Consider the following 27,386-nt stretch of genomic DNA (forward strand, 5'->3'; position numbering starts at 1 on the left):
TCATCGTGCTGTTCTGATACTTGCCTGCTTTTAGCCATGCTTACGGCATCTAAACTGTGGCCACGACAGTAAGCTACAGCTACAAGGACAGGAAATTGAAAATTGATTTTATGAATAAAAGTAAAATCCGATTCCTTTTATGCTCTTTTTTCTAGTAGATAATAGCTGCCTTTACAAGTTCGAGTGTAGATTAATAATTGTAATAAAAATGAGTTTTGATGTTCTTTTTACTGTAGTAAACCTTATTGTATTAATTCTGTGTGTGTAGAGGCCCAGACAGAACGTACTATGAACATCTTGCCCAGAATAAGCAGGGGTGGTTTTGACATGTGGAAAGTATTTCAAAGGTCTTCAGCGTGCTGTGTCTTTGGCTTGGTATCAACAAAAGACACCTTTATTCTCTTCCTTGGCTCCCTCTGTAAGGAATGTCTACACAGAAGGAATGCAGCTGAAGGTCCGCTGCTGTTCTCATCATCCTTGTATTTTGTATTTACTTGCAGACAAGTTCTCTGCTTTTTTTCTCCCTCTTTAAAGTTTTACAGATTTGGTTTGAAAAGTTCATTCCCTTAAAAGCCTTCCAGGAAGAAGGTGAATTGTTAGCAAGGCACAGCGTTGATGTCTGGGAGAGATCTTGAGGATGCTACCTTCTGTTGAAATGCCAAACCTGAGCCCAGCTGTTGAATTTTGTTTTTAAATAGCCAACTTACTGCAGCATCTACGGAAGAACTTGGGGTGCACTAAGCAGAAAAACTCCCATTTCTTTGTGATTTGGCTCAGGAAGATCTGGTTTTGTCCAGTGGTTGGTAGATGATATGTGGTATTTACCCTGCACTAAGGATGGTGGGCTTTTTGGAAAGAGACACTTCCCAAAGGATGAGGAAGAGATGGCAGTTACCAAATCCTTGCATCTTGTGGGTCTGTACCACTTGCCTGCAGAGCGACGCTGCGGCTCTGGAGCACTGGGCTTCCTCAGCTCTTTGCCTGCTGCTCTCTTCATCCCTCTGCATTTTCTACATCACCAACATCATATTTTCACGTCATAAAACATTGGTAGACTTCTTTTGTCTTTCATGAGGAGGAGAATTTACCGTTTTGTGTCTCTGCTTTGTATTTTTCTTAGTCTCACATTTCTAGTAACCTGTGTTCTGCTCTAACAATTCACAAGGCGTGCCTTCCCATGCTGCCTTCTGTTTCTGTTTCATAAGTGTATCATTTTTCGTTATTTATCTTTGCATGTCTCTGAACATGTTATATACTTGTACAGTGAGGTAAACTTAAGACGGCATATATTGAAATAGAAAATAATGTCAGGATATCAGGAAACATGTGCTAATAGTAAAGGGCCAAAGGGAGTGAGAAAGCCAACGTGGGCACATAGACTCTCGCAGTAGATGGAATATCTGTTATGAAAAGAAACTTTGGGGTTTTTTTTATAGGGGTAAAACACATCAATTGTATTTTTTCTAATGGACAACTGTAACAGTGTCTAGCCATCAGAAAGAAGCTTATGAAGCCAAGATGACAAGATTAGCTCTTTTGTCACCGTTCACTGGTTGTTGCTTATATGCTCAGGCCATAGCTTGTGAAATGTAAGTTGCTACAAATCGCAATTTCACAGTTTTTCTGTTTCAGAAAAAAAAAAAATCACTATAATCTGAGAAGTTGCCAGTTTGAAAGGGTCTGTGTGAGAAGTGGGGGGATGGGAAGAATCTGTCTCAGAAAACTGGATTAGACTGGAAACACCCACCTTGCAGAGTGGAAAGGCTCTGGTCTATACCGCCCACCACACAGTCAGTAAAACCCATTGTTTTACTGTTCTTGTTTAGGGGCAAAGAGATTTCCCTTTTTTCTTTCATATTGAGCATCAAAGCTAGGGCCTTGTGCGTATAAGACAAGTCTTCTACCACCTGCCACAAACTGTATTGCCAGATTCCTTTGACTTCTATAGTGAGACAAGGGCTCAGAATTACTCAGGCTGACCCCAAACTCATTCTGTAGCCTAGAGAGGCCTTGAACTTGGGGTCTTCTGCTTCAGTCTTCCAAGTAACTGGTATTACAGGCCTGAACCACCAGGCCTGGCCAGGCCCACTGATTTTAACACTACCATGGTTCCTAGAAAGAAGTGTTCAAAAGATTAATGAATATTAAGTAAGTGATGGGGCATTGGTACTCAGAAATTAGAAATTCAAGAGGCCAAAAAGATTAGGGTTTCTCAAAAAACAAATCAACAAATGACACAAGATAATGAAATAGGTGAAACTTGTAGTTCCCCACGGGCATTACATAAATGTGCCCAGTAGATTCAAATGAGTAGGGAGAAAACAATAATTCTGTGTAGTAAGGACTTGCGATGTTTCATACTAAATGTGGAAGGGACAGGAAAGGATTGTAATCAAATAGAAATTTTAAAGCAATTACTTACTTTCAAAGTACTGAATTCATTTACTGTATATACAGTGTATTGAAATGTCATGGTTTATGAATGTTGTCCACTGATTTCAGCCCTGTGTGACATTAGAAGTTAATGTATTCTGTCAAGTTTAAGACTGTAATGGTAGGCTCTACATTTTGTTTATATGTAGAGAGATTTTTTGTTTGTTTCTAAAATGGATAGATACAAGTTCTGCCACCAGAGTGAGTGTAAGCCCCCAGACACAAATACTGAAGATAGATGAGAAACTAGACTTAAGACAATTTTTCTTTCTGTCTTTTCTCCATCTGGAACAAGCAATTTGCAACACAAAAAAGCTTTAGTTCATCATGAGATAAGACACAAGCTTAAATTGGAGCAGGTTATGCCTCAATAGAAATGTGGCGAATTCATAAAGGGGATACAGTAGGAAGTGGTGTTATATGTACATAGTAACAAATAGACTATTAGATCAGCGCTCATGTGTAAAATGACTACTGTATTATTGAAGATCTTGGGTGTTGTGATTTATTGTGGCTATCAACTGTACAAATGACAAAATTTAACATTCACTCGCTTCCTATTTCTCTTCTAAATGCCAGGAGGATAAGAGTTTCTTGTAAAACCTAAACTTGGAGTCCAGGTTTTAAACCCCCTTTGTTTGTGTGGGCCTGACTTAGTCACAGACACAGAAGGAACTGTTAGAAAAGTAAAATACGCTTTTTTGTTTGTTAGAACTTAGACGTCTAGAAACACCTGTAGTAAAGAAAAACTTTGCTTCGTTCCTACACCTTCCTATACTGTAGCACAGCTCCCTATCGACCCACACAGAGAGGACTAATAGCTGGTGTGTATTATGTTCTTTTCTGTAAATAAGCATAGATGTGAATTTTGTTTGCTTCACACAAATTACCACATGCTATTTGTTGTCCTGTGACTTTCTCCTCTTCTTCTTCTTCTCCTGTTCCTCCTCTTTCTCTTCCTCCTTCTCAACCTCATAAAAAATCTTGTGTTTCTATGTAAGGATATAAAGATATGTTTTTGTCTCTTTAAGAGTTGAGTGGAATCTTCCTTTCCTTTCAGTTTTTCACTTGGTCAAACGGGAGATGGTCAAACGGGTGAAGATCTCCTTAACATATCTGGTTGTCTCTGTCAGATAGATGTCTAGAACTGGGCCTGCCAGGGCAGGAGTACCTGCCTACACTTTGACATTGCAGTTTGCCTGTTAAAAATGCTTAATGGTCTCTACCTCTGTGGATGCCAGCTAGAGCCCCATCTCCATGTGCTCAGGATTACCAGAGTGCAGGAAGGAAATCTTGATGCATGTTTAAATTTTCAGTGAGTTATTAAGTTTTTAAATAAGATTTTAAAAAGTCATTTCTTTTAAATATACTCATATCATTCAATTTATAGGCACACTAAAAGGAATACAATCATTTAAAGAACTCATTATTAAATATTCGTAAATCATAGCATTCCATAGAGATGGAAACACATGCTGACAGTCGTTATTTGATCAGTTCGTACAGGCACTGGAAAGCATCATGACCTTGGAATAATTGAATTATTGTACTGTGTCCTGCCAGCTCTGCTTCCTTCTGGATTCATACATGGCTCAAAAGATCAGACATATTTTCTTCTTAAAATGAATGTGATAGCCACCACCCAAACAAACAGAAAGCAACCTTCTTTACCATCGTTGGAGTAGTTAGGGTTCCAGCCCTCTCCCCAGATGGTCCCAAACTTCTCTGTACATCAGATCCCCTGGAGGGCTTCTAAGCTCTGTGCTCAGGCTTCACCACACACAGTGAAATTCAGAATTGGGGTTTGGAACAACGTGCCCATAATCTTCAGGCTTTGAAGCCAATTTATTGCTGGGGTTTCCTCAATAAGACAAGACATGAAAATTAGCAGTGATCATCCCTTTCTACATTAAGGGGCTTAAGTAACAGTTGTACCAATAAAACAGAGTCTTCTTTTGATCTGACTAGTGTCAGACAGCTAAACAGAAACACTTTCAAGACACCAGGAAAATTAATTGTGAAGTCAATATATGACATTGAAGTAATTACAGTTGTATAATGTCCTGGTTTTATAAAGGGACGTGGAAATATTTAGAGATGAATGATTTGCTAAAAGAGGTACTAAGATTCTATAACAAAGAAAGGAAAAAGAGAAATAGATGATATTAGAATTGTTATAAATGACACATCAAAGTGACCTGAATAAAAGACAGAAAAGGTTGGCTGTATTGTACAGGGTTTTCTCACCCATAAATCATAGAAAGAAACTTACTGTGGAACAGATGACATGGGTTTTCCGGCAAGTGGGTATTAATTTAATTCATATTTTCTGCATATTTGAGATTTTTAAGTGAATGTTTATTAAGCAAAAATACTTGTACTATCCTTCATTACCACCACAGAGCCAACCATTGCAGATGGAAAAACTGTGAAATCATGTTGCTCAGGGGCATAATGTTTAGGCTGTGATAATTGTGTCTGTGTGAACTTCATTCACCTTGTCATCTCTAAATAATTCAGTACAATAATTTGATTAACATTTTCATCTTATTGGTTATGATAAGTAGTCTGAATATAAAGTGTATAGGAAGTTGGGTGTAGATGCAACTACCCTTCATTTTATATAAAGGTCCAGATTGCGCTGCTATGTGAGATGGTCTCATACACACACACACACACACACACATACACACACACACACGAGAAATACATAAGCATCTTCAGCATCCACAGCATCTGCAGATCCTGGAGCCATTCCCTACATGGTGCTGAATAGTGAAAACCAGCCTTTCTGCTCCAGGACTGTGAATTATCATTGTTTGTGCTTGGGCCATCACCAAAGAAGAATACTAGAAGTTAACTTCAACAGACATGCATCTGGCTGTTTCTGAGCCACCTCAAAGCTTAAGTAAAACTAGTACAGGGTGTAAAGTTTTACTATTTAGTATTTTATGTTTGATACAGAGATTTAAGTTTTCTCCCACTTTTGGGATAATTGAAGAAATCTTTCATAACTTTCTAAAATGTAATAGAAATAGCCCAGTCTGCGAACTCTGCGTTCCTCCCCTTCCTCAGTGCAGAGACTGAGGTCCTGTTTGTGGCTGTTGCTTGGGGTTCCCACCTGGAATTGCCCACTTCCTTGCTGTGCACTGTTTCACACTTAGCTTTGCCTGGATAAATTTATCTAGTTTATTTCAGAAGACTCCTTTATGTTCCTTGCTAGGGAATGTCATCCTTAGTAGCTTCGTGTGGTGGGTGACAGGGGTGTTTGCTTTGTTATGTTTGTAGAGAAGAGGGCTGAGGTAGCCTAGGCTGGCCGGGAATTCCCTGTGTAGCTAAGGATGACCCTACGCTGATCCTGCCTCCATCCCTAGTACACTACCATGCCTGCCTGGTTTTGCTTTTATCAAAAGCAATCTGTAGCATCTTCGTATTTCCTGATTTCAGATACTCCCATTTCTTTCTTTCAAGACATTTGGTTTGACCATGTGTGTATGCCCGTGGATGCAGGACCCCACAGGAAACCGAGAAGGGTGTCAGATCACTGCAGGTGATAGTGAGCCTCCTGTCATGGGTGCCAGAAACCAAAGTGAAAGTCCTCAGCAAGAGTAGCCAGCCCTCATAATGACCAAGCCATCTCACCAGCCTCCTGATAGTCTCATTTCTATGTTTAAGAGTAATTTTTTCCAAGAGAAATAAAATCTGTCCATGAAAAATTTTGAGAATGACTTCAAGTGCTTGGCTGTATTTCCCCATGAGTTAATAACTTTTTACATCACCATGAATTCCTTAAGCTTTGTGTGGAGATGATCTGGTTTTGTAGCCACCTGGCCTCAAACTTGTGATCCTCCTGCCTCAGCTTGCCAAGTGCTAAGGTTAAAGTTATGCACTGCCATACCCAGCTCCTTAATTTTTTCTTCAACTTTTCCAAAATGAATCCAAGGCCCATGGACATTTCAGAGTAGCTAGCTGTTAACTTTGTATCTGGTCCATTCTTTTCCCACTTTATATTTATTCTTGTTTTTGCCGGCTTTCCTTTTATAGTAACAAAGCATGTGTTCTTCTGTCGGGTAAAACACCTGTGTGTTAATTTCTGCACAGACTACAAACAGCTAATAAACACTCATTTTGCCATGGTTATGTATGGGAACCCCTATTCCTTCTTTTTCCCTGGAATTGTTTTAATGGTTTCACATTCTAGGATAAAATTCAGGAATTTAAAGTGTTCATCATGAGGCATCTCTTTGGTGTTGCACAGAACTAAATCACGTTTCAAGTTTGTCTTTGTGGAAATCAGTGCATCAGTGGGCAGACAAAAAGTTTGCTTCAGCCACAACCGAGACACAGACAGGCAAGCAGTTAGCGTGAACTTCAGGGCGAGCACTTGGAAGTAAACTAGAAGGCACTTCATCAATGGTTTTCTGTCTCCCAGAGCTTTTCATATAACATTTTCTAGATGAGCAAAATTTCAGCGCTATCATGAATATTTAAAGACTGGTATGAATATTCATTAGCACTTAGACATAGTCAAGAAAACCAGACTAGAAATAATTTTATGAAACGTGGGCTTCAACCCTCTCTCTCAAATCTGTACTTCCATTAAAAATCCAGCCTTGAAAGGGGATTATAGGCACACAGTAACTTTTAGTTGAGTCAGCAAACTCATATGTATCTTTAATATTCTTAAATTATCAGCCTGCCTTTTTTCCATGTACCAGGGAACCTTTCTGTGTTCCATGTTTCTATCACCCTGTTTGGAACTTTCACTCCAAAAGTATTTCCAAGCGATCTCCTTCCCTCTGTTCCTGGTTGTCTGCTGTAAGGATGCATCATACATACCACAAAGTACTAAATAGGAGGAATCCTTTTGGGACCAGGCCTAGGTCCTCTTTCAGAACTTATCCTGGAACTTTGCTTCTGAGCATAGGAGGCCTCTGAGGCATTTCTGTACTTGTAGAAAGTAGATTCCTCCTGCATCTGAGGTCGATTCAGGAGTGAGAGCCTCAGAGTCCATCAGGAAGATTCGTGCTGTGTTCCTCGGTTCACAGGCCCGAGTTGGAAGGAACTATTAGATATTCCCATCTCCTAAACCCCATAGCCACTTGGAAGACAGGAGAACAGCAAGGAGAACCCAGCCCGAGGTTCCAGCGTACTGGGCTGTGAAAGACTCGTTACAGTGTTGTAGATGCCAAAAATCTCCCCTGAGCTCTAGGCTCCTGTTGCCATGGTGATTTACACAGTGCAGACCTCCCTCGCCTCATACAGTCTAACAGCGTGGCATGTGGCTTAACAAAGCAGAGCCATTTTAATGACTCCAGATTCTTTGATGAAGACTTTCTCTAAGCAAATGTTCCGTGTGTGTGTGTGTGTGTGTGTGTGTGTGTGTGTGTGTGTGTGTGTTCTATTTGGAGGTGGATATTTCAGAAAACATAAAATAATCTATGTTATATTTCTTCTTTAACTAGGAACTTCATGAGGTAAATAACATGTCAGTTTTTCATTATTATCCTTAACCTGCTAATATTTTTCATAGATGAAACTTTTTGCTAATTAATCATCTTTTTTAAAAAAATTAGAGCGTTCAGATGAAATTTGACAGGCAGAAGGACCATGATTCCATTATCTTCCATTCTTAGGTGCAGAAGGAGATTCCACTGTACCTTAAAAAATGTTCAGGCTCTATTTTTAGGTACACGCTTTCTTGGAAGATGCTAACTGATGTTTGAAAATGCCTATGAAAACATGTCTGTGATATCTTTTGAGTAATATGTTGTTCAGGATGCAGTTGAAAGTAACACTCACATGCCATTCATCATTGAAATGTTTTGATTTCCTATCCTGACCAAATAAAAATCACAGCCCCGCCAACTATGTATTCTAGGTTACAGTACTAGTCATGAGATGGTTCACCCTGCACTTTATGCCTCTGGTTCCTCTGAATTGGAATAGTACCTTCTTCCAATCCGCATAAGCTATGTTGTAAAGTAAGATTGCATAAGTCATTCATAACTGATAGCTACAACCCTCACCATTCTAAAATCAAGAAAATTTTTTTCAATTAATTAGGAAACTGGTGTTCTGATTATCTAGTGCATTGTGACCACAAGTACATGCATTTGTGTGTGTGTGTCTGTATATGCTTTGTAAGTTAATAAATGTTCAAGGAAACACAGTGAATAGTAGCAAAACTATTTTTGAAAGCCACTTAACTCTGTTGAAATGAATGAGAAGGCATTTCAGCACCTGCTGTCTTATGGACACTTACTGATGGGCTGCACAGAAAGAGAAAAATGGCTGAGGAGCTTGTGCATAGTCTAAAGGTTGATTGATTTATAGTTCATATTAAATAGATCTTTTTATCAAGTTGTCACAACTCTACCTGGCATGTTTGCTTAGAGATAGGCTACAAAACCCCTCTTCCCTCTACACTCAGTTACATAGCTCTCCTGTTTAGACTCTGCTAGCGTGGCAATGTGGTATTGTAGTACCCAGTCATCTTACTAGTACCCTTTGCTGTCTGTACTCTGGCTCCTAGGGCACTGAATCGAAAAAAAAGAAAAAGTCAGAGGATACGACTCCAAGGATACATGGATAATGTTGCTTTTAGAGTAATATTGTTTGATTTGCTTTTCCAGTTTTAAAGATACTAATTGTGTTAGGTTTTTTCTGTGTATGTTTTCATTTTTGGTATGACCAGTGTAGAATCAGTATACTCCTTTGTATTTTCTCTCAATTTGTTTAGGTTTTATTTTTAATGTGTGTATGTGGATGGCATATTTGAGTACTTGTGTGTGCCGGTACATGTGCAGATGTGTTTGTATGTGTGTGGGGGGAATGGGGGGAAGGCCAGAACACAGCTTTGGCTATCATCCTCAGGACCACCACCTCCTTTGAGGCAGTCTTTCATTGGCCTTGTGCTCACCAATTAATAAACTGGCAGGCTGGGGAGCCTCAGGGACCCTCCTGTCTCTCCCTCCCCGATGCCGCAATTACAAGTGCATGATGCCACTCTGCATTTTATGTGGCTTAGAGGATTAACAGGCCCTCAAGCTTGCAAAGCAAACACTTTCCCAACTGTTTCCCCAGTCCACGATTAATTTCAATTTTTTTCTTTCCTCAGTACTGGGAATTGAACCCATGACATTATGCAATTGCTTGCCCAATGAACTACATCCCAGCCTTGTATATGTTTCATGAAGAAAGGTTCAACTACTTGTCTCATGGTTTCTGAGATAATATTATATTCCATTGGCTAAAAGGACAGAGTAGCCCAGGTTCAAAATTTTAAGATGTGACTCTCTCTTTTTCTAGGTAAAAGCTCTGTATAGTTGTAGGTTTGGCTCTCTGTGTTTTCTAAGGGTACCATATACAAACTGTGGGTGTTTTGGGTTTCTGCGAAGAAACTTTTTTTTTTTTTTTTTTTTTTTTTTGGTTTTTCGAGGCAGGGTTTCTCTGTGTAGCTTTGCGCCATTCCTGGAGCTCACTTGGTAGTCCAGGCTGGCCTCGAACTCACAGAGATCCGCCTGGCTCTGCCTCCCGAGTGCTGGGATTAAAGGCGTGCGCCACCACCGCCCGGCTTGCAAAGAAACTTTTTCATCTGAGACATTGCATACCACTTGGTATTTCTGACCCGACTCCTTGATGTATTGGCATTGTAGACTTTAACTAAAACTAGGACTGAGCATACAGTACAGCGGTAAAGCACTGGCCTAGGATCAGTCTTTGTAACACACACACACACACACACACACACACACACGAATGGAGGAGGTGTTTAAAGTCTGTCTCTTTTAAAGATTGGCATGTGTTTCTGGTCTAGGTGCGCGTGCATGTGTGTGTGTGCTCGGTCTAGGACAGCGACAGTCTCTGGGACAGCTTTATTCTTCTTCCCCTCGCCTGCCCAGTGTGCTCCGCCTGAGTGAATGCCCCTTGTGGGCCTGTGGTCGTTCTGGTTCCCTGTGACTCTTCTAGCCCGGCATACTCTCTGTGTGCTAACGAAGCCTTAACAGACTCCTTCAGCAACTGCTATATGCCATGTGCAGAACTCTAGAAACCCCTAGTAGAAGATTACAAATGAAGCAGGTTACTTCAATGTTAACTCCCTGGCAGTGACTCAGAGGATGTTTTACCATCTACCAGAGAGGCCACACGCAGCTGAAATCTTACATTAAAATTCCAGACTTGAGAATTCAGAGCTGTCACAGATTTCTACCGCCTAGAAATGTACTGTCAAATGATGGATCAGAACCCAGGCTGTTAGAAGCCCCTGTGAGGAATGTCAGCATCTCTTCCCACAGGCCAGGAAACAACTTCAGCCTGAATCTGACATCACGTTAAAGGCTCAGAATGCACTAGGATTCCCCAGTTCTCTCTCATATGCTCCTCTAGACCAGCTCGACTAGTGTTGCCTGAAAATTTTACTCTGTTTTGCATAGATCAACTTTATTGAATGCATAAATAAAGGTATAGCACGGTACTCTGAATCGGTACCCAGTAAAGGAGCGCTGCTATTGCTACTCAGTTTGTTCAGCAGATACTTACTGAGCACCCACTGAGTAGAAGGTACTACCCAAGGCACTGAGGAGGCAGCAGCACCGAGGAGACCAAAGTCTGCCTCCCTGAACTTACTTTAAAGAGTATTCCTACAGTGCCGCATATACTAGATCCCTAGGAAAGAAGGAAGAAATCCTAGTGAAGACATTGAAATCCTTAGAGTTGTATTTTGAGCTCAGAATGTGACTCAGAATTAGCTAAAATGCTTGAAAGTGAAGCAGCATTTCTGAAAATGTGTGTTAGCTCCATAAAGGTTAAATCTGAAAACGGAGATCAAATGGGGACAACCCAAACATGGAGAGATGTATGTTTCATGTCTGAAAGGAAAGAGGGTATCTGAGTGGTGTGCAAAACCAACGTGAGCTATATCACCTCAGTACAGCATTAAAAAAACAGGTTAGGATGGAGACGCCGATGAGTTGGTTTGGGTAATGGTGAGTGTCATTTAAGGTCAAGGTAGCAAATGGTACTATAGGAAATGAAACAAGCTATGGGAGAGAGGGTGGTTAGAAGAAACAGTTACCAGGTTAGACCTGTATAGGTTCCCCTGGGGAAAACTAAAAGGACAAAGAAACAGGTAGGTAAGATGTTAGTGCCTCCGAGACTTGTGACTCAATACTTTGCAGGCTTCTCTTGACTGTAAGTAACAAGAACTATAAAGTAAGTCCGTCTTGTGTTTTGTTTTAAACAGTTCAGATCTATACCCCCACCCTACCCCACCCCAATATTTGGCCATCGTTCTTAGTTTACCTCTGAATGTGTTTGGAGGAAGCTGTGAAAGGTGGACTTTCCAAGGGGAAACAGATACATTTTTCAGATTTTGATGTCGTACAATACATAAGTTAACTTGGGACTTGTAACCAGAACAAACAACATTCATGAAACTGAGCAAAGAATAATAATGAACTGAGTGTGGGGAACACATTCACTAACTGCAGCTAAGGTGAACAGAGCCTTCTAGTAACCTATGGATTATAGGACGCTATCGACAAATATCTGTACCTTTTAACAAGGTCTTCTGTAATGTCATTAAATTCAGCTATAAACTTCTTTTCTTACAGATGTGCCAAATACTGGTGTAAGCAAACCTCGAGTTTCTGACACTGTCCATCCCAACAACTATCTCATCAGGACAGAGCAGGAACAAGGGACACTCTACTCACCAGAACAGACGTCTCTCCATGAAAGTGAGGGTCTGTTGTGTTCTATTTTAAACACTAGATTTTCTTTTCATATTTTCACTTTGAAAGTGAGCCTCAGAAGTGTATAATAAGGGTGTTCCCACTGTTTCATTCTTGCAGGATCGTTGGGAAACTCAAGAAGTTCGACCCAAATGAATTCTTATTCTGACAGTGGGTACCAGGAAGCAGGGAGTTTCCACAACAACCAAACAGTGAGCAAGGCAGACAGTAGACAGCATCCATTCACGGGACCAACGAGTAACCACGTGGTGAGGAATTCGAGAGCTGAAGGACAAACACTGGTTCAGGTAAGTCAGACATCTAGCAATACTCTCTTAGTTATGGAACTGTTAAGGCATCACTTCCAAAGGGCAAAGCTAACGTGTGTAATTGAAGGAGTGAAAAGTCATCGAATCACTGCATACTGATTGAGTTACTGTATTGAAGATATTTCAAGCAGAAAGCCTGAAATTATGTTTGTTTGAATTAATTTACTTTTAACTAATCAATTTTTATAAGTTCCTAGATGCAGTAGAGTAATTCTTCTGGAAACAAGAAATTTGATATGAGCAGTCCAAAGGGAGTGTGAGGATGGCATAGTTTCGGAGGGGATCCTAATCCTTAGCAATTCCAGCACTAAAATGTGTCCCAGAGGACAGAAAACCATTCTCCACCTCCATGACATGAGATGTAGTCTACTCTTAGCAAAAGTGCCCACCTTCACTGAAATCATTCACTGAAAGCGTATTTCTTTTCCTGGATCCATGTGCTTCTAGAGCCATTGTGTGGAGGCATATCCACTCTGTTAACTTAGGACTCAGTCAATAGGCAGAAATACAGTATTGCATGCATGTTTGTGAATGCTCCTTTGCTTCCTTGTTGCCACTTAATTCACATCGTCCCACCAGACTATGTAAGAATTAAGAGCCATAGTAGCCAATGGGACTAGCACTCTATCCAAGTACCATAGAAATCCTTTAGTTGCTGAAAAGTAGCAAAAAGATGAGAAAAGTTGGGTGGTTACTGTGTTCCTCACAATGCAGCCCAGGAAACACTGCAGGACACACCACAGAGGACTAGCTTCCCAGTACTACAGGAGAGTGCTGTGATACAGTTGTAGGCGTTTCTGCCCATCAGTTTAGGAAAAGTTAAGTGTTTGACGTTTAAGCTTAAAGGTAGCTCTTACCCTTGTAGCCAGCTACTCGAAACTGTGCTCCCAGCCTGCACATTCTCCATGCATGTACTTGGTAGCTGGTAGAGGTGTGTGGTGAAGTTCGAGGCACTCTACACTGAGCCCCTCTGGATGTTCATCTGCGTTGGAGGGTCTCCACACCAGCTGTACTCTAGTCTTTTGTATAATTACCTTAGCTACAGTTTTATCCTTAGTCATGATTATGTCGTTTTCAAAAAGTAAAAATTTGTATTAAGCTGATTTTGTCCCTAGTGCAGAAACGTTGTATTATAAGTAGGTCTCTGTGACTTCGTTTGCATGTAGTCTGGACAGCATATTATCTAGCCATCTAAGTTGGGTGTCATTCCGTTGGTCAGTGCATTGTTGACACTGTTAGCACCCAAGCACACATCCGACCCCTCCAACTGTACACTGACCTTTTAAGCCCTGTCCTGTTGCCTTGTTTAGTTTCCACATCCCTCCCTCCCCACGTCCCCTTAGCACCACCCCTACTGTCCCGAAGTGCTGAAGTTGAAGCCACCTGAGGTGTCCGAGCAGCCAGCTTGCTGGTGACATCTGAGGCTGCGGAAAGTCCTGCTTCTTTCCTCACCATCACAACTGCAAGTGGGGAGAGGTAGATGGTAGCTGCACTCCAGAAATAACTGAGCAGGGCCCGTCATCCAGAGCCCTAAGGCCTGTCTTCATCCCTCAGCCCACCTCCTTTCCTCGTGCCCACACCCCTCAGCCACTTCTGTCCAGTTTCTTCATTGTTGTATAACATCAGGAAGGGTGCCCCATACCATTGTGTGTAGAAGTCTACAGATTCATGGCAGACTATTCCATGATAGAAATGTTCATTTTCCATTCTGGTCTTTTCCAGCTTGCTAAGACCAAGAAAGGCAACAAAGGCTTAGAGCATTGCTTCTCCTGGGACAGATTCTCGGGTGTCTTAGAGCATTGCTTCTCCTGGGACAGATTCTTGGGTGTCTCACTGGCATCTCTTTAAATCCACCAGCTAAACTAAAGCTAAGGGCTCATATATCAGACGAGCTCAAAAGAAAATAGAGCTAAGGATTTGGCTAGGACACCTGTCTGGCCAGGCTCTTCCTTGAACTAAATTATCCGAGGAGAGCTGGACTCAGGCACTATCCACACGTTCATGTATTAGACACTGGAAAAAACACGTCCCCCAACTTAACAGAGCCAACCCATAAAGACCAGCTGTCCATAAATACTCCTCCGCTACATTTAGGCTGAGAGATAAAATAAATATGTTTTTTGTTTTCTACAAAATGCATTGCCTTGGCCACAGTTTGACTTGCAGAGAATGATACAAGCACATGGCCCCAGGGCCCTTCATGCTCACAAGTCATTTGTAGCACTTGGAGTTAAAGCATTTCATGTGTCGGAAAATGCAGAGGCAACAAATGAAAAACGTAAAGACAAAAAAAGAGCTATTAGATGTCTTCAGATTTCTTCTACTGACTAGTTTTAGTATTCAAATTACATCTCCAAAAACAGCAGAAGCAAAAGCTAAGATCTTACGCTAAAGCTCAATGCAGAGAAGAAGCTCAGCTGCCTGAAATCGTGGGTCACATTCTGTGGGAGCTATGTGCGTTTTTATTTCTGTAATGACAATGGACACAAAACCCTGGATAAACCCGTTCTCTTTTCTCCCCCTCTCATCAGCCATCAGTAGCCAATCGGGCCATGCGAAGAGTTAGTTCAGTTCCATCTAGAGCACAGTCTCCTTCTTATGTCACCAGCACAGGCGTGTCTCCTTCAAGGGGGTCACTGAGAACTTCTCTGGGTAGTGGATTTGGCTCTCCGTCAGTGACCGACTCCCGACCTCTGAACCCCAGTGCTTACTCCTCCACCACGCTCCCTGCTCAGCGGGCCGCCTCTCCATACTCACAGAGACCCGCCTCCCCAACAGCTGTGCGCCGGGTTGGCTCTGTCACCTCCCGACAGACCTCCAATCCTAACGGACCAGCCCCTCAATACCAGACCACCACCAGGGTGGGGTCCCCACTGACCCTGACAGATGCCCAGACTCGAGTAGCTTCCCCATCCCAAGGCCAAGTGGGGTCATCATCCCCCAAACGCTCGGGGATGACCGCTGTACCACAGCATCTGGGACCTTCATTGCAAAGGACTGTTCATGACATGGACCAATTCGGACAGCAGCAGTATGACATTTATGAGAGGATGGTTCCACCACGGCCAGACAGCTTGACAGGTGAGGATGGGTGAGCATTGTACAAAGCCCAGGGTGTGAGTCCTCCCGTGCTCACAGGGAAATGATAATCATTGGGGAAAGAAAGGCCTGGGAGTTTGATCTGAAAAGTTATACTGTAAACTTAAGGTTAATTTATTTTTCAAGCTTTAGTTCTTTTATGTATGAAACTGTATAATATATACACAGAACTCTTTTGTGAGGCATCTAATTTTTCCCCTCAAAATATTATGGTATATAAAGTGTCATTGTGTGTGTATGTGTGCACATGCACACATACACTGAATTTTTTAAAAATGTATTAGACCCCTAAGCTCTTTATTAGTATTATATTCCAATGAAGGGTTGGTTTTGAACATCTAGGCTTACCTCCATGCACCCTTATCATATACTGATATATCACAATATAATGATACATTATAATATGGGATCAGAATACCTGTTTGAATTTTTCATGAGGAATTCTATAGTTATGTGTACTAGAATATGAATCCCATATCCTACTGTTTTGATTTAGGCACCCTGATGGGAAATGCACAAAGCCCTTATGAATTTCTTTTAAATGCCATTTGGATTAAATTAGAAAGACACCAGGTTCCTGGCATTATATCTGTCCCCTTCAGGGGATTTTCATAAAAGATTTTCTACATTCTGTAATGACTTTGTTCTTTTTAGTAAAAGGAATTTTTCTTTGAAAAGTGTGTGTTTGGGACTGGGGATGGAGGGCGGTGGTAGGTAGCATGCTTGTCTAGTCATGTGCAAAGCCCCGACTTTAATCCTATGCGTTGCTAGAAAGATTTTTTAAAAAGAAGATATATACAGAATGGTAAAATTTAAAACCATACTGGAAAAGTTGAAATGAAGAGCAGAAGTCTCTAGGTCTTCCCCTGCCCTCACCCAGTCACATGTACCGGTTCAGTCTACATGTGAATAACCTAGAGAAGAGTGTGTTACACAGGGAATATTCTGTCATACCTGTGTTCTGTGTCTTTTTTTCTCACAGTGTGTCTGAGAGCTCACACTCATTCTAAGAGATGCACAATACTCCTTTTATATATGTGGTATGGTTTGTTTAATTGCTTCCCCATTAATTCGCATTTGTCTGTTTGTTATTTTTAGTTGCCAGGGACACAACCTTTCATATAAATAAGTACAGTATTACCTATGGGGTCTATTTGTCAAAGCTGAATTGCTCTATCAAAGTATGTGCATACCTTGAAAGAGACTGTCAAGTTGGCTCCAACGCTACATGCATTTGTATTCTTTTGACCTGTAATTTGAGTTTGGCTCCTTATACTATCACCTCGAATGGGCCAATCTGATGGGTAAGATGGTATAACTGGGGCCATTACTAGGTTATGACTAAGGTTAAAAGTTTATTTATTATCCATTTTATCATAAAAACACAGGCTCAGGCCTTCTGTAATTTTTTAAATGTATAAGAAGTTTTTATACTTAAAATAAGTTACATTGTTTCTCCATTGTATTTCTTGCTGCTTTGCTTTTGGGGCTTTTTTATTAAAATCTTTAATATTTTTTGAGGATAAAATTAATACATTTTATCTTATGGCCTCTAGAAAATGTGAAACCTTTGTAAGCTTTTTCTCATTTAACAAATTCTTATGAAGCCAGATTTGAGCCCAGAGAAATTCCTACTTGTGAAATGATCCGTTTTATCATTTTGTCATCAGAGGGGTATGATTGACTTAAGTGTTTTCTAAAGACCTCTGAGAAGCATGCAGCCAAGTCATGTTGGAGGCAGTTATGAAGCATCCCACACCCCAGAACTCCAACAGATCAGTGGCTCCAAGGACTTGTGCTCCCTTGGGTTTGTGTGGAAGAGCCATGCAGAATTCCCAGCTAATGGAGAGTGATGGATATATATATATATATATATATATATATATATATATATATATATATATATATATATATATACATGTATGTATGTAGAAAACATATGTGTAAGAACTAGCCTTCCATTGCTGAGTTTGCTAGAAATAAGCTTAGACTTTTGAGTGAAAGAAAGGATTTTCAGGAAATTTTTATTTCCTGTCTACTTGACCACTGATTCTAAATGTAAACCCTAATTTATGGATTCATTTGGTGATTGTGAATTTTTTGTTATTGTTGTTTTGTTTTGTATTGGATACAGGGTCTCTGCATAGCACTGGTTACCTGGAATTCACCAAGTAGACCAAGCTGGCCTCAAACTCACAGAGATCCACCTGTCTCTGCCTCCCAAGTGCTGGAATTAAAGGTGTAAGCCACCATGTCCAGCTATGATTTTAATTTAATTGATATCATAATGAGTATAAAATGTATTTCCTACCACAGAAAAATATATGTGGCCCAAAACACTAATTTTGGTATAATTATGTTTGGAAAATTTTGAAGAAAAGAATCAGTGCTTGAAAGATAAATTTGGTTTATTCTAAATGCTTTAAATAGAAATTTTTGGATCACATGGAATCATCTTTGTAATAAGTGAACAAAAAGGTGTTTGGGGGATTGCAAATAGACTTTTGATTGAGTAAATGATGCTGTAGTAAGTGATGTATCCAGGCTTTCTATCATTGGGCCTTGAAGCATGGATGTCTCCATCGTAGGGTATACACACTTCTCTTTGGGCCCTTAACTTTTCATCTCAATGGCCCACTCCACTTGCTTTTAGTTGTGATTTGATTAACTGAACTAATGAGGTGGCAATGATCCTTTTTACAACTAGTTACTGTATTACCTTTGGCCATTTCAAAAGCAAATATAGGCTGACTTACTTTTGCTTATAATTGGAAGGTAATCTTAGTTAATATTCCTAATGAAGTGACAGGTTTTACTTACTAATAATGACAAATCACAAACTTCTGACCAGCATAATATAGAATGCAGACTTAATTTTAAAAACAAAATATGTGTGTTTGAAATCCCCTTTCTATCATGAACCCTGTGTGTAAACATTGCAATCTGAATCAGAGTATCTTAAATCATCTAATGTTAGATAGTACCTTTGCATTTTCCTTTATACTAGAAAGATGGTAGATGCGAGTGCTGAGTTCCTGTTAGAACAAGTCTGGGTTTTATTTCGTTTGCTTTTTAAGAAAGAAGAACATAGTGATCACTAATAGTAAACCAGTATTTCATAGTGTTACTAGTTTGCTGGTAATATTTAGATTTTAGTGCCATTAACTTTCCAGTATTTTCCGATAAAACCCATATGTAAATTAATAAATATATTTCAAACGTTTGTTACACATCAGCCTTTACTGATAAGCATAGTATATAAATAGTGTCTCAGGCTTTGGGGTACAGCCATGGAAACACAGTAGACTCTCCCTGCTGGTGAGATGGAGCATGTCTGTGGGCAGCAGAAGAGGGGCCAGATCACTGCTACTACAGCTGGGCTCCCTTCATGCAGGCTACAGCAAGAGATGTGTCAGCCTGTTTTGTTTCTGTACAAACATAGAGGATACTTACACAAGCTAAGTTGATGATGATGTCACCATGTGCTACCGTCTCATGGGAACACCGATGGACGATCCACCACTGACCAAATAGCACTTATGCGGTGCCTGACGCCATGATCTTTAAATGGTAATCATGGCAGAAGGGGACATTCTCTATTTGGTCACTGTCATAAAGTAATCCATAGTTGGAGAGTGAGTTTTAACAAATCAAACTTAATAAATTTTTATTAGGAAATTAACTTCTTTCTTGCTACCAAGAAAGTTTCTTTTTAAAAACACAAGGTTTCCAGAGTCCCTTTCATACCAGGCCTTCCTCCTTGTAGAACAACGGTTCTCAACCTGTGGGTCTCTTTGGGGTCACATATCAGATGTTTACATTACAATTCATAACAGTAACAAAGTTATAGTTATGAAGTAGCAACAGTAATCTTATGGTTGGATGTCACCATATTAAAGGGTCACAGCATTAGGAAGGTTGAGAACCACGGCCATAAAACTCCAGTAGTTTTCGTCTTCAGACCTAACACTTGTCCTGTTGGTTGGGACTAGAATTTGGGGTAAATGATTTCAACCTCACCGTGAATTTCTCAGTTTTGATGGGGCCGTGTTCCTCCCTCTAGGCTTACGGAGTTCCTATGCCAGCCAGCACAGTCAGCTTGGGCAAGAACTTCGTTCAGCCGTGTCTCCTGACTTGCATATCACTCCTATATATGAAGGGAGGACCTACTACAGTCCAGTGTACCGCAGCCCAAACCACGGCACTGTGGAACTCCAAGGATCGCAGACGGCATTGTACCGCACAGGCTCAGGTGGGCCCCGGGCAGCTGCCCTCCTCATTTCCCTGGCCCAGCAGAGGAGGATTTTACTGAGATTGGGTTCTCCATTAGAAGAAGATCGTGTTGCCCAGTTAGTTGTCAGATAAGCAGATGAGACAAAAAACGAATGAACAGTAAAGCAGAAGTTCATTTAGCACGTACTTAGGGGTAATATATTTTTACCATGGTGTAATCCAATCATGAAGATAGTGATTGTGCTGTTAATTTAGGGATGAATTTGGAAAGCTGTAAATATGATTCCCTTGGGTTAGACGCATATTAGGTAGAGAAAGGCAGCCATTTGCTGAAGTGCTTCTTTGTGATTTTTGTTGCCTGAACCAGGTGTTGAAATGATCCACATGAGTGACTTAATGGCTGATTTAGTCAGCCTGGAGGTGAAGCTGATTTGGCTTCACTCTTTTTTTCCGTGTGGGGTTTGCTCTGAATACTCACATCTGTGAGAGACTCAGAGCTGGACAGAATGCAGTCGAAACCTGTATAAACAGGTTACTGAGCCTCACACTCATGCACCACAATTCTTACCCTTTTTTCTTACCACAGGTTCTGCTAAGCCGGAAGCTGTAGCCTTTGTGGTGTGCACTGCCAGAAGCTGCCATAGGGGTGCTTTTGAGAAGTCTCAAAGGCAGCTTCTAGTATCCCAAAACCCCAAATCTTAGAGATTCATAATATGCCCATGGAAGTCTGGCTAGCGGTGATGACCGTCACAGGCACACCTCAGGAAGACCCCTCCCAGGTCAACTAGCAAATACAAAACTACATTGCTTCTTTACAAGAAATGGAAAGTCTGGTCTCCCAGAGAATTTTCCTTCTGGTAGCTGTTAGTGAGGAAATGGTCATTTGTTCTTAGGCTCTGTGAGGAGGAATTCCTTTAAGAGGACTGAGAAAGGGTGAACGACCTTTCTAACTGCAGAAAGACTCGGGTACAACAATGGGACTATTAGGAGAGAAATTTCAGTGCAGCAGACAGTCGCTTTGTGTGTAATATCACGTAAGAATTTCTGGGAGTAGCCGTAGAATTAAAATCCATCTTTCTTGTGACATAGATTTTTTTTTTCCAGTATTGCCAAGAACCATAGGTATTGAAGTAAAGTAGGTTGTTTAAAAACTTGATGGTTTATTTATAAATTTCAGTAAAGACCTTGTTTTTAATCACTAAGTTAAAATTATGATATACCACCATTCATTTCTGAGATTAATTTCATGTAGTTTTAAGTTCCTAAATCTTAATATAACCAGGCCTATAAGCAGATTCATGGCGTCACTGGCTCTTTTCTAGGGACTTCTTTTAGTGCCAGCAAGCTAGGTTTATGAAATCTAAAAATAAACAGTTGATGTAATTGCCAAATGTCAAATCGTGTTTAAAAGTAAAAAAAAAAAAAAAAAATTGTATGTTTGAAAAGTGCACCTCTGTGGAGAACATACTAATCTTTCTCAAAATGTTGACTTTGTAGTAGGTGTTGGAAATCTACAAAGGACATCCAGCCAACGAAGCACCCTTACATACCAAAGAAATAACTATGCTCTAAACACAGCAGCTACCTACGCGGAGCCCTACAGGCCGCTACAGTACCGAGTCCAAGAGTGCAGTTACAACAGGCTGCAGCACACAGGGCCAGCTGATGACGGTGCCACAAGATCCCCATCAATAGACAGCATCCAGAAGGACCCCAGGCAAGTACCAGAGGGACTCTGCAAGACACTCCATGTCACACCAACTGCTTCCGCTGTCCTGTCTTTTAACCTGTCGAGTCTATGGTAGTATCAGAAACGCCTTATTTCTATTATTCCACCTGTGTAGGTCATTGAGGCTGACTTTATGTTTTTAAGCTGGTTTGCCTCTTCTCAGACTTTAATTATAACTTAGAGAACACACAGATCAGTGGGATTATTTGTAGCATTCATCATAAGGTACTTTTCTCAGGCAACTACCTGGGAGGACCTGACAAAGACTGAAGGGCCGTCCTCCTCCCCACTGTGACTGCCTCATTTAGAAAATTCATCTATTAATTCTAAATTAGAAAAGATGTATACATTTCCAGTTGTATTAGTCAGTGCTAGGTACAGCTTTTATGAATGAGGTCCTTTACAAAGCATTGTGTCATTTAGAAGATGGCATACAAAAATTCTCATCTCACAAGCAAGACGCGTTTGAGAGATAATGGGCATGTGTTCTTGTTTTATTTTGTTTGGCCACTTACATGACATTTTCCATGGTAAATATGATTGAGTCTGAAAAATTGGCCTCCTTTTTAGTGAAAGCCACTTAAAATATTCAGAAAATATGTTTCAAGACTAAAGAATTTTCATTTCTGAAAGAATGGAATCATTACTAAGTTTTAAGTAACTTTGGCATTATTTTAAGCCATATATTATTAGCAAGATTTCATTCACTCTTCGCCCACAGTCGTTTCACTGGGAAGTTGTTATAATTATCTTTTTGAATGTAACAACCTACCAACGTATTCTAATGACTGAACTAAAATGAGTGAGGTTCTGGTCACTAACTAGAGTAAGTAAAGGTGCTTTAGGTGGATGGGAAGAAGCCACTGATTTACTGAAGCCACTTTGTAAGTGTGCTTTTATGCCTAAGATTCTTTCGGGCTTAGGCACACATTTTGTTTTTGTAGTCCTGGTTTGACACTTTGGGCTATCATAAGGATTTTTCAAAAAGAACTATATAACTGTCAGAAATTTTCTTAGATTATTCCATTTTCTAAAATCTTCAGAATGACAAAATTCTATGGTTCCCAACACATACAAAGTTTCCCAAAGGTATTCTGAATTCAAGGTGATTTGATACCCTAGCTGGACCTGCAAGATAATAATAGCTACCTATAAGAGCAGTGAGGAGTGATTAGTTTCCAGTTGAAGATGTACCCCTGAAGACATCAGCTTTGACCTCTAATATGAACTGATTCACTATAAACAATTATTTCATGTATGGTAATACACTTTCGCTATTCATGCTATGGTCATTTCATAGTCTAATGTATAAACTATTACAGCAAGCTTTGATTATGTGCAACTTCTCTGATTAGCCGGCTGTTCATAAGATGAGCAGTCATCCTGTAGTAACAGGTATGTTTACTGTAGCTGACCCTGGAATCCAGATGATGAGAATCACAGGCTTATGACAACTGCTATTCCTCAGTTGTGAAAATAACAACTTTAACGTTTTGCTCACCTCAAACTCTACTGTTCTTACTCCATAATTAGCCTGATGAATTCTCCGTGAGGCTGGAAGTTACTGACATTTTCTATATTAAAGGAAATTTGTAAGGATTTTGTTTTTTAGGTTTGTTTTTGTTTTGTTGTTTTATAATTTTGTTTGGTATTTTGCTCTTCTGAGGCAGGCTTTTGCCATGTAGCTCAGGCTGGCTACCTGATTTTCCTACCTCAGTCTTGTCTCTTCATGCCGGGATTTTAGATACCCACCACCAGTCCCAGCTGTGACTTTAAAAGACAGGATCTTAGCTTAGAAACGGACATTGTTAGTTACACAAATGGATTTTTCTGCGCAGACCAGTGTGAGAACATCTCTTGTGGAAGGCATGCTCCTTCAGTCAGGCCTTCAGCTTGGCAGGTGGCCCTTCCTCTACCCCCGACCTCTGGGTCACTGTCACATACATTTGAACCCCCATAATACACAGTACTGTTATTTCTGAAAATGGTCACTTTGAAAGAAATGAAGAGAAATAAAAACAAATTTTTTTAAATATTTACCTTCACCACTGAAGGTCTTCCTGTAACCCTGGGTCTCCATCTTGTCTTACTTCCGTCAGCTTGAAGAATTTGTTTTGAGTTCTTTCAACCTCAGTTTATCTCCAATATTTTTGTCTCACATTTCAGGATATTTTTTGCCACATATAAACTTCAAGATTTACAAGTGTGATTTTTTTTTTCTTTCAGTACTTTAAAAGGTGTTATTCATTGTCTTCAGACATCTGTTGTTTTTTGGTGAGAAATAAGAAATTATTTGTATTTTCCTCATTATGTAATGTGCTTCCTCTCAGCTTTCTTCGTTGATCTCTTCAGCTTTCAGCATTTCATTGTGATGAGCTGAAGTGTGGTCTCTGCATTTGACCTGATTGGGGTGAAATTCTTTGAATATAGATTGATGGTTTTGCCAAAATTACAAAAAAAAATCAGCTTTTATGTTTTTAAATTCTTTTCTGCACTAAACTCCCTCTTTTCCTTCTGAGATTCTAGTTACATGTATTAAAGTCACATTGTGATCATGAGAGTTAGTAAGCTCCCTCAGCCACATAGCTTCTAGGGGTCTGTCTTCTAGCATAGCCTGCTTCTTACTGTACTCTTGTATCTGTTTGACCTGTACATTGATTGCTGTTTTATTTTTAATTTCAAATACTTAGGCCTTCTTCCTTTTTTTTTTAAGTCAACTCAGTCTTTTTCTGTAGTTCCCATGTCTGGTAAGAGTCCTCATCTACTCACTCATTCGCTAGTTGTCTTTGTGTTTGTGTGGTGTGGTGTGGCTTGTGTGACAGGGTCTCACTGGAACATGCAGAGTCCTGCATCCACTGGGGTCCCAGCACTCCACCACCACGCTCAGCTCCTCTTTTCTTTTTCTTTCTTTCTTTCTTTTTTTTTTAAGTCTTTGAACATAAATGGAGTTGCTTCAAGTTCTTCCTCTGAAAGTTTCAGGATCAGGGCTGCCTCTGGTTCTGTTTGTCCTGTTGTTCCTTGTCCCATCATCTCCAGTGATTTCTCATAAGCTGCTGCCTCTTGTGAACAAAGGAACCTGGATTAGATGATCTGCTACGGCAGCAAGTTTCTTGTGGCAGACAGATAACTAAGTTACCAGTAGATGCTTTTGACACTGCCAACACTGGTTTTGCCCTTTGAAAAGTCTATTTCCAATGTGTTTCAGGCCTAGAGTATCCACCTTATTCTGTGGCATGGTCTGGGCTGCTCGGACATGGCCTCTGAGAGCTTCTTCTGTGGTTCTCACATTTGCAATCCAGCAGGCCTGGAGTCCAGTATCACCTACTGTGTGTTCAACTTCGTCGTACAGTAGTCACTGCACCAGGCAGTCCTGTTGGAGTGCCCTGCACTTGCACAGCCCTCGCCTCACTAGTACCCTGTCTATACCTTCTTTAGTACCAACAAATTCCAATCCACCCCCACCTCCAGTCCTCACCACTGCTCCTATCCCAGGGCGGCAACTCCATCCTGCACTCTTGGAGTCTCAATCGTTTGCACTCTGGTGCAGAAAATGTCCCTAAGGAGACAGCTAGGTATGTGGGATTCCTTGGGTATTTGCTCCTCTCAGGTTTTCATTCTTGTGTTACCTATCCAGAGCCTATAAACAGTTCCCTCACACATTTACCTCAGTTTTGTTGTAGTTTATGGGACATCAAAATACAGAACCATAGCTAAAAAAGAAAAGTCTAGGCTTAGGTTGTAATTAGCAAACCCTTGCAGTGGTACCATCCAGTTAGCATGGAAACTGGTAGCAGCTTTCCCAGGGTAAATTTCTGCTGAGCTTAATTCAAGGGTGATGTTGATGCCAACCATTGCCCTATTCGTACTGGAAGCTTCTCCTCTGATGTCTGGTCTTCCTGGCGCCCAGGTATGTCAGGAAATCTTAACCATCACTGTACCATTTAAAGAGGGAAAATAGATGTTTGCAGTAAATGTGAGTTATCAGAAAGGACTAGGCCACACTCCTGGCACTCCGTCAATTACAGCTCTGTCTTACACAGTAGACCCTACATGGTTCATCAGAAATGGTTAACACAGTTGAATGTAGAAAAAAGAGACTGCTACAGAAAATGGCCCTCCTTGGAAATCCTCGTTTTTCAGAGGGGAATGTTAATGACTGTACACTGCTTAGCCATTAGAGCCATTCTCATAAGCAGGAAGAAAACAGTTTTCTTCTTCTTACTTTACAGACAGGGGAACTGCACTCTGATAATCAGCTGACGTCCAGATAACAGTGATTGGAGACCCTAAGGGTTTGGCCAAAGCAGGAGAACTCCAATTCTTTTGATTTTTTTTTCTCCTTTCTGTCTGTGTGTGTGTGTGTGGTGTGCACACCCATGTGTGTGTGTATCTGTATATGCGTGGGTGCAGGGAGGGCTGAGGGTTGATGTTGAGGATCCTCTTCAGTGGCTTTTACCTTGCTCAGGGAGGCAGGCTCTCACATCGGTGATGAGTCTGCTAGCAGGCTCGCTGTGGGGATCCCATCTCCACCTTCCGAGGCTGGAGTGCAAGCAGACTGGCATTGCTACCCAGCATCACGTGGGTTCTGGAAACTTTTTAGATAATCTGGCTGCCAGACAAAGACTGAATCTGGGAAAGGTGGTTTTTGAAGCAGAGGGAAAGTCTAGGAGTCTTGAGATGGTTTAGGAAAGATAGAAAGGATGGATAGCTGAGCCCACTGATGATTGGGTGAGTGATGAGGAAAGACTTAAATTACAGGCGTCTGTGTTTTGAGCAACTGTATAGATAGTCTTACCACCAATCCTTTCTGATTCCAGCATATTCTAATTGTTATCTCCCATAAAAATGTGGCCATGCTGCATTTCCCAGCTTCAAAACAAACTTGCATTCACTTTCTGTTTTCTGTAGGGAGGAACACGTAGAATAGACTATTGGGGTCTCACTAACCCCCACTTACCCCAGTTCCTTGTCTGTATCCCATGGGAATTAGTGGTACTTGCCTCAGGGGAGCAGTCAAGGCAAAGATGGGGCTAGATGCAGGAAAACTGGATAAACGGTGACTTGTGCCCTTGCTATGAATGGGAGCCTGTGTCCAAAGGCCATGTCTTAATGAGCGTTTGGATCTTCAGCAGCCATGGTGATTCCTATAGTGACGCACAAAGTGTTCAGTTGCATAAGTGGTATGTGTACGTATGCACAGGTATGTAATGGCCCCTTAAAGAGGACTGAAAAATTAATACCTGGAGCCTTCCCTACCCAAGTGACACTCTTGGATCTATAAACTAGCTAGTAGGGAAGCTGAGGCAGGAGGACTTGCCTTGAGCTTAAAGCCAGACTGAGCTAGAGTATAAGACCCTGTCTAGAGGAAGAATAATTTAAAGTGTCCCCATTGTTCTAGAAGGTTTTTTTTCTTATAATTTCCGGTTCATTGCCACACCACCGCTTGCTCTGGAGACAGTTATACTCAGATTTCTGTGGGCACTGATTCGCTTTGCCAGTGGCATCTTGTATAATGTACTGTGGTATCCAACTTCTTTTGCTTAAAACAAAAGGTCAGTGCACACTACTGGGTGTAGCAGTCAACTCCTTTTTATTATCAGGTATTATTCCATTATACAACTACCTCACAGTTCATTTATGCCCCTTTGGTGGACAACTGGGCTGCCTCCAAATAAGCTGCCACCAGTGATGTCTATCAGCATCCATGTACAAAAAAAAAAAAAAACCCAACCTACCAATAGAAGTCTCAATTGGTTATTAATATGAAGAGTAATTTTTATTAACTTAGTGTAAATTCGTTATTTTCTTTTTCATGAGAATTTTTAAATT

The 27,386-nt window shown here is 40.8% G+C and overlaps 1 protein-coding gene across 14 annotated transcripts in view; it reads left to right on the forward strand.

Annotated features, from left to right (window-relative positions):
* Nucleotides 1–27,386, forward strand: part of Pkp4 (plakophilin 4) — a 225,997-nt gene that overhangs the window by 160,202 nt on the left and 38,409 nt on the right. For 7 of the 14 annotated variants that reach the window (XR_009378791.1, XM_059260491.1, XM_059260493.1 and 4 more), the window contains 5 exons: nt 12,048–12,179; nt 12,288–12,475; nt 15,028–15,577; nt 19,659–19,847; nt 21,326–21,549. Coding sequence is in view for 13 of the 14 variants with exons in the window: in XM_059260491.1 (XP_059116474.1) it covers nt 12,048–12,179; nt 12,288–12,475; nt 15,028–15,577; nt 19,659–19,847; nt 21,326–21,549 (1,283 nt within the window). In the remaining variant the exon portion in view is untranslated. The remainder of the gene's footprint in view (nt 1–12,047; nt 12,180–12,287; nt 12,476–15,027; nt 15,578–19,658; nt 19,848–21,325; nt 21,550–27,386) is intronic. The other 7 variants (XM_059260494.1, XM_059260495.1, XM_059260501.1 and 4 more) reach the window with 3 other exon arrangements.

This window comes from Peromyscus eremicus, chromosome 4, assembly GCF_949786415.1.
Source record: "Peromyscus eremicus chromosome 4, PerEre_H2_v1, whole genome shotgun sequence".
Classification (NCBI taxonomy): domain Eukaryota; kingdom Metazoa; phylum Chordata; class Mammalia; order Rodentia; family Cricetidae; genus Peromyscus; species Peromyscus eremicus.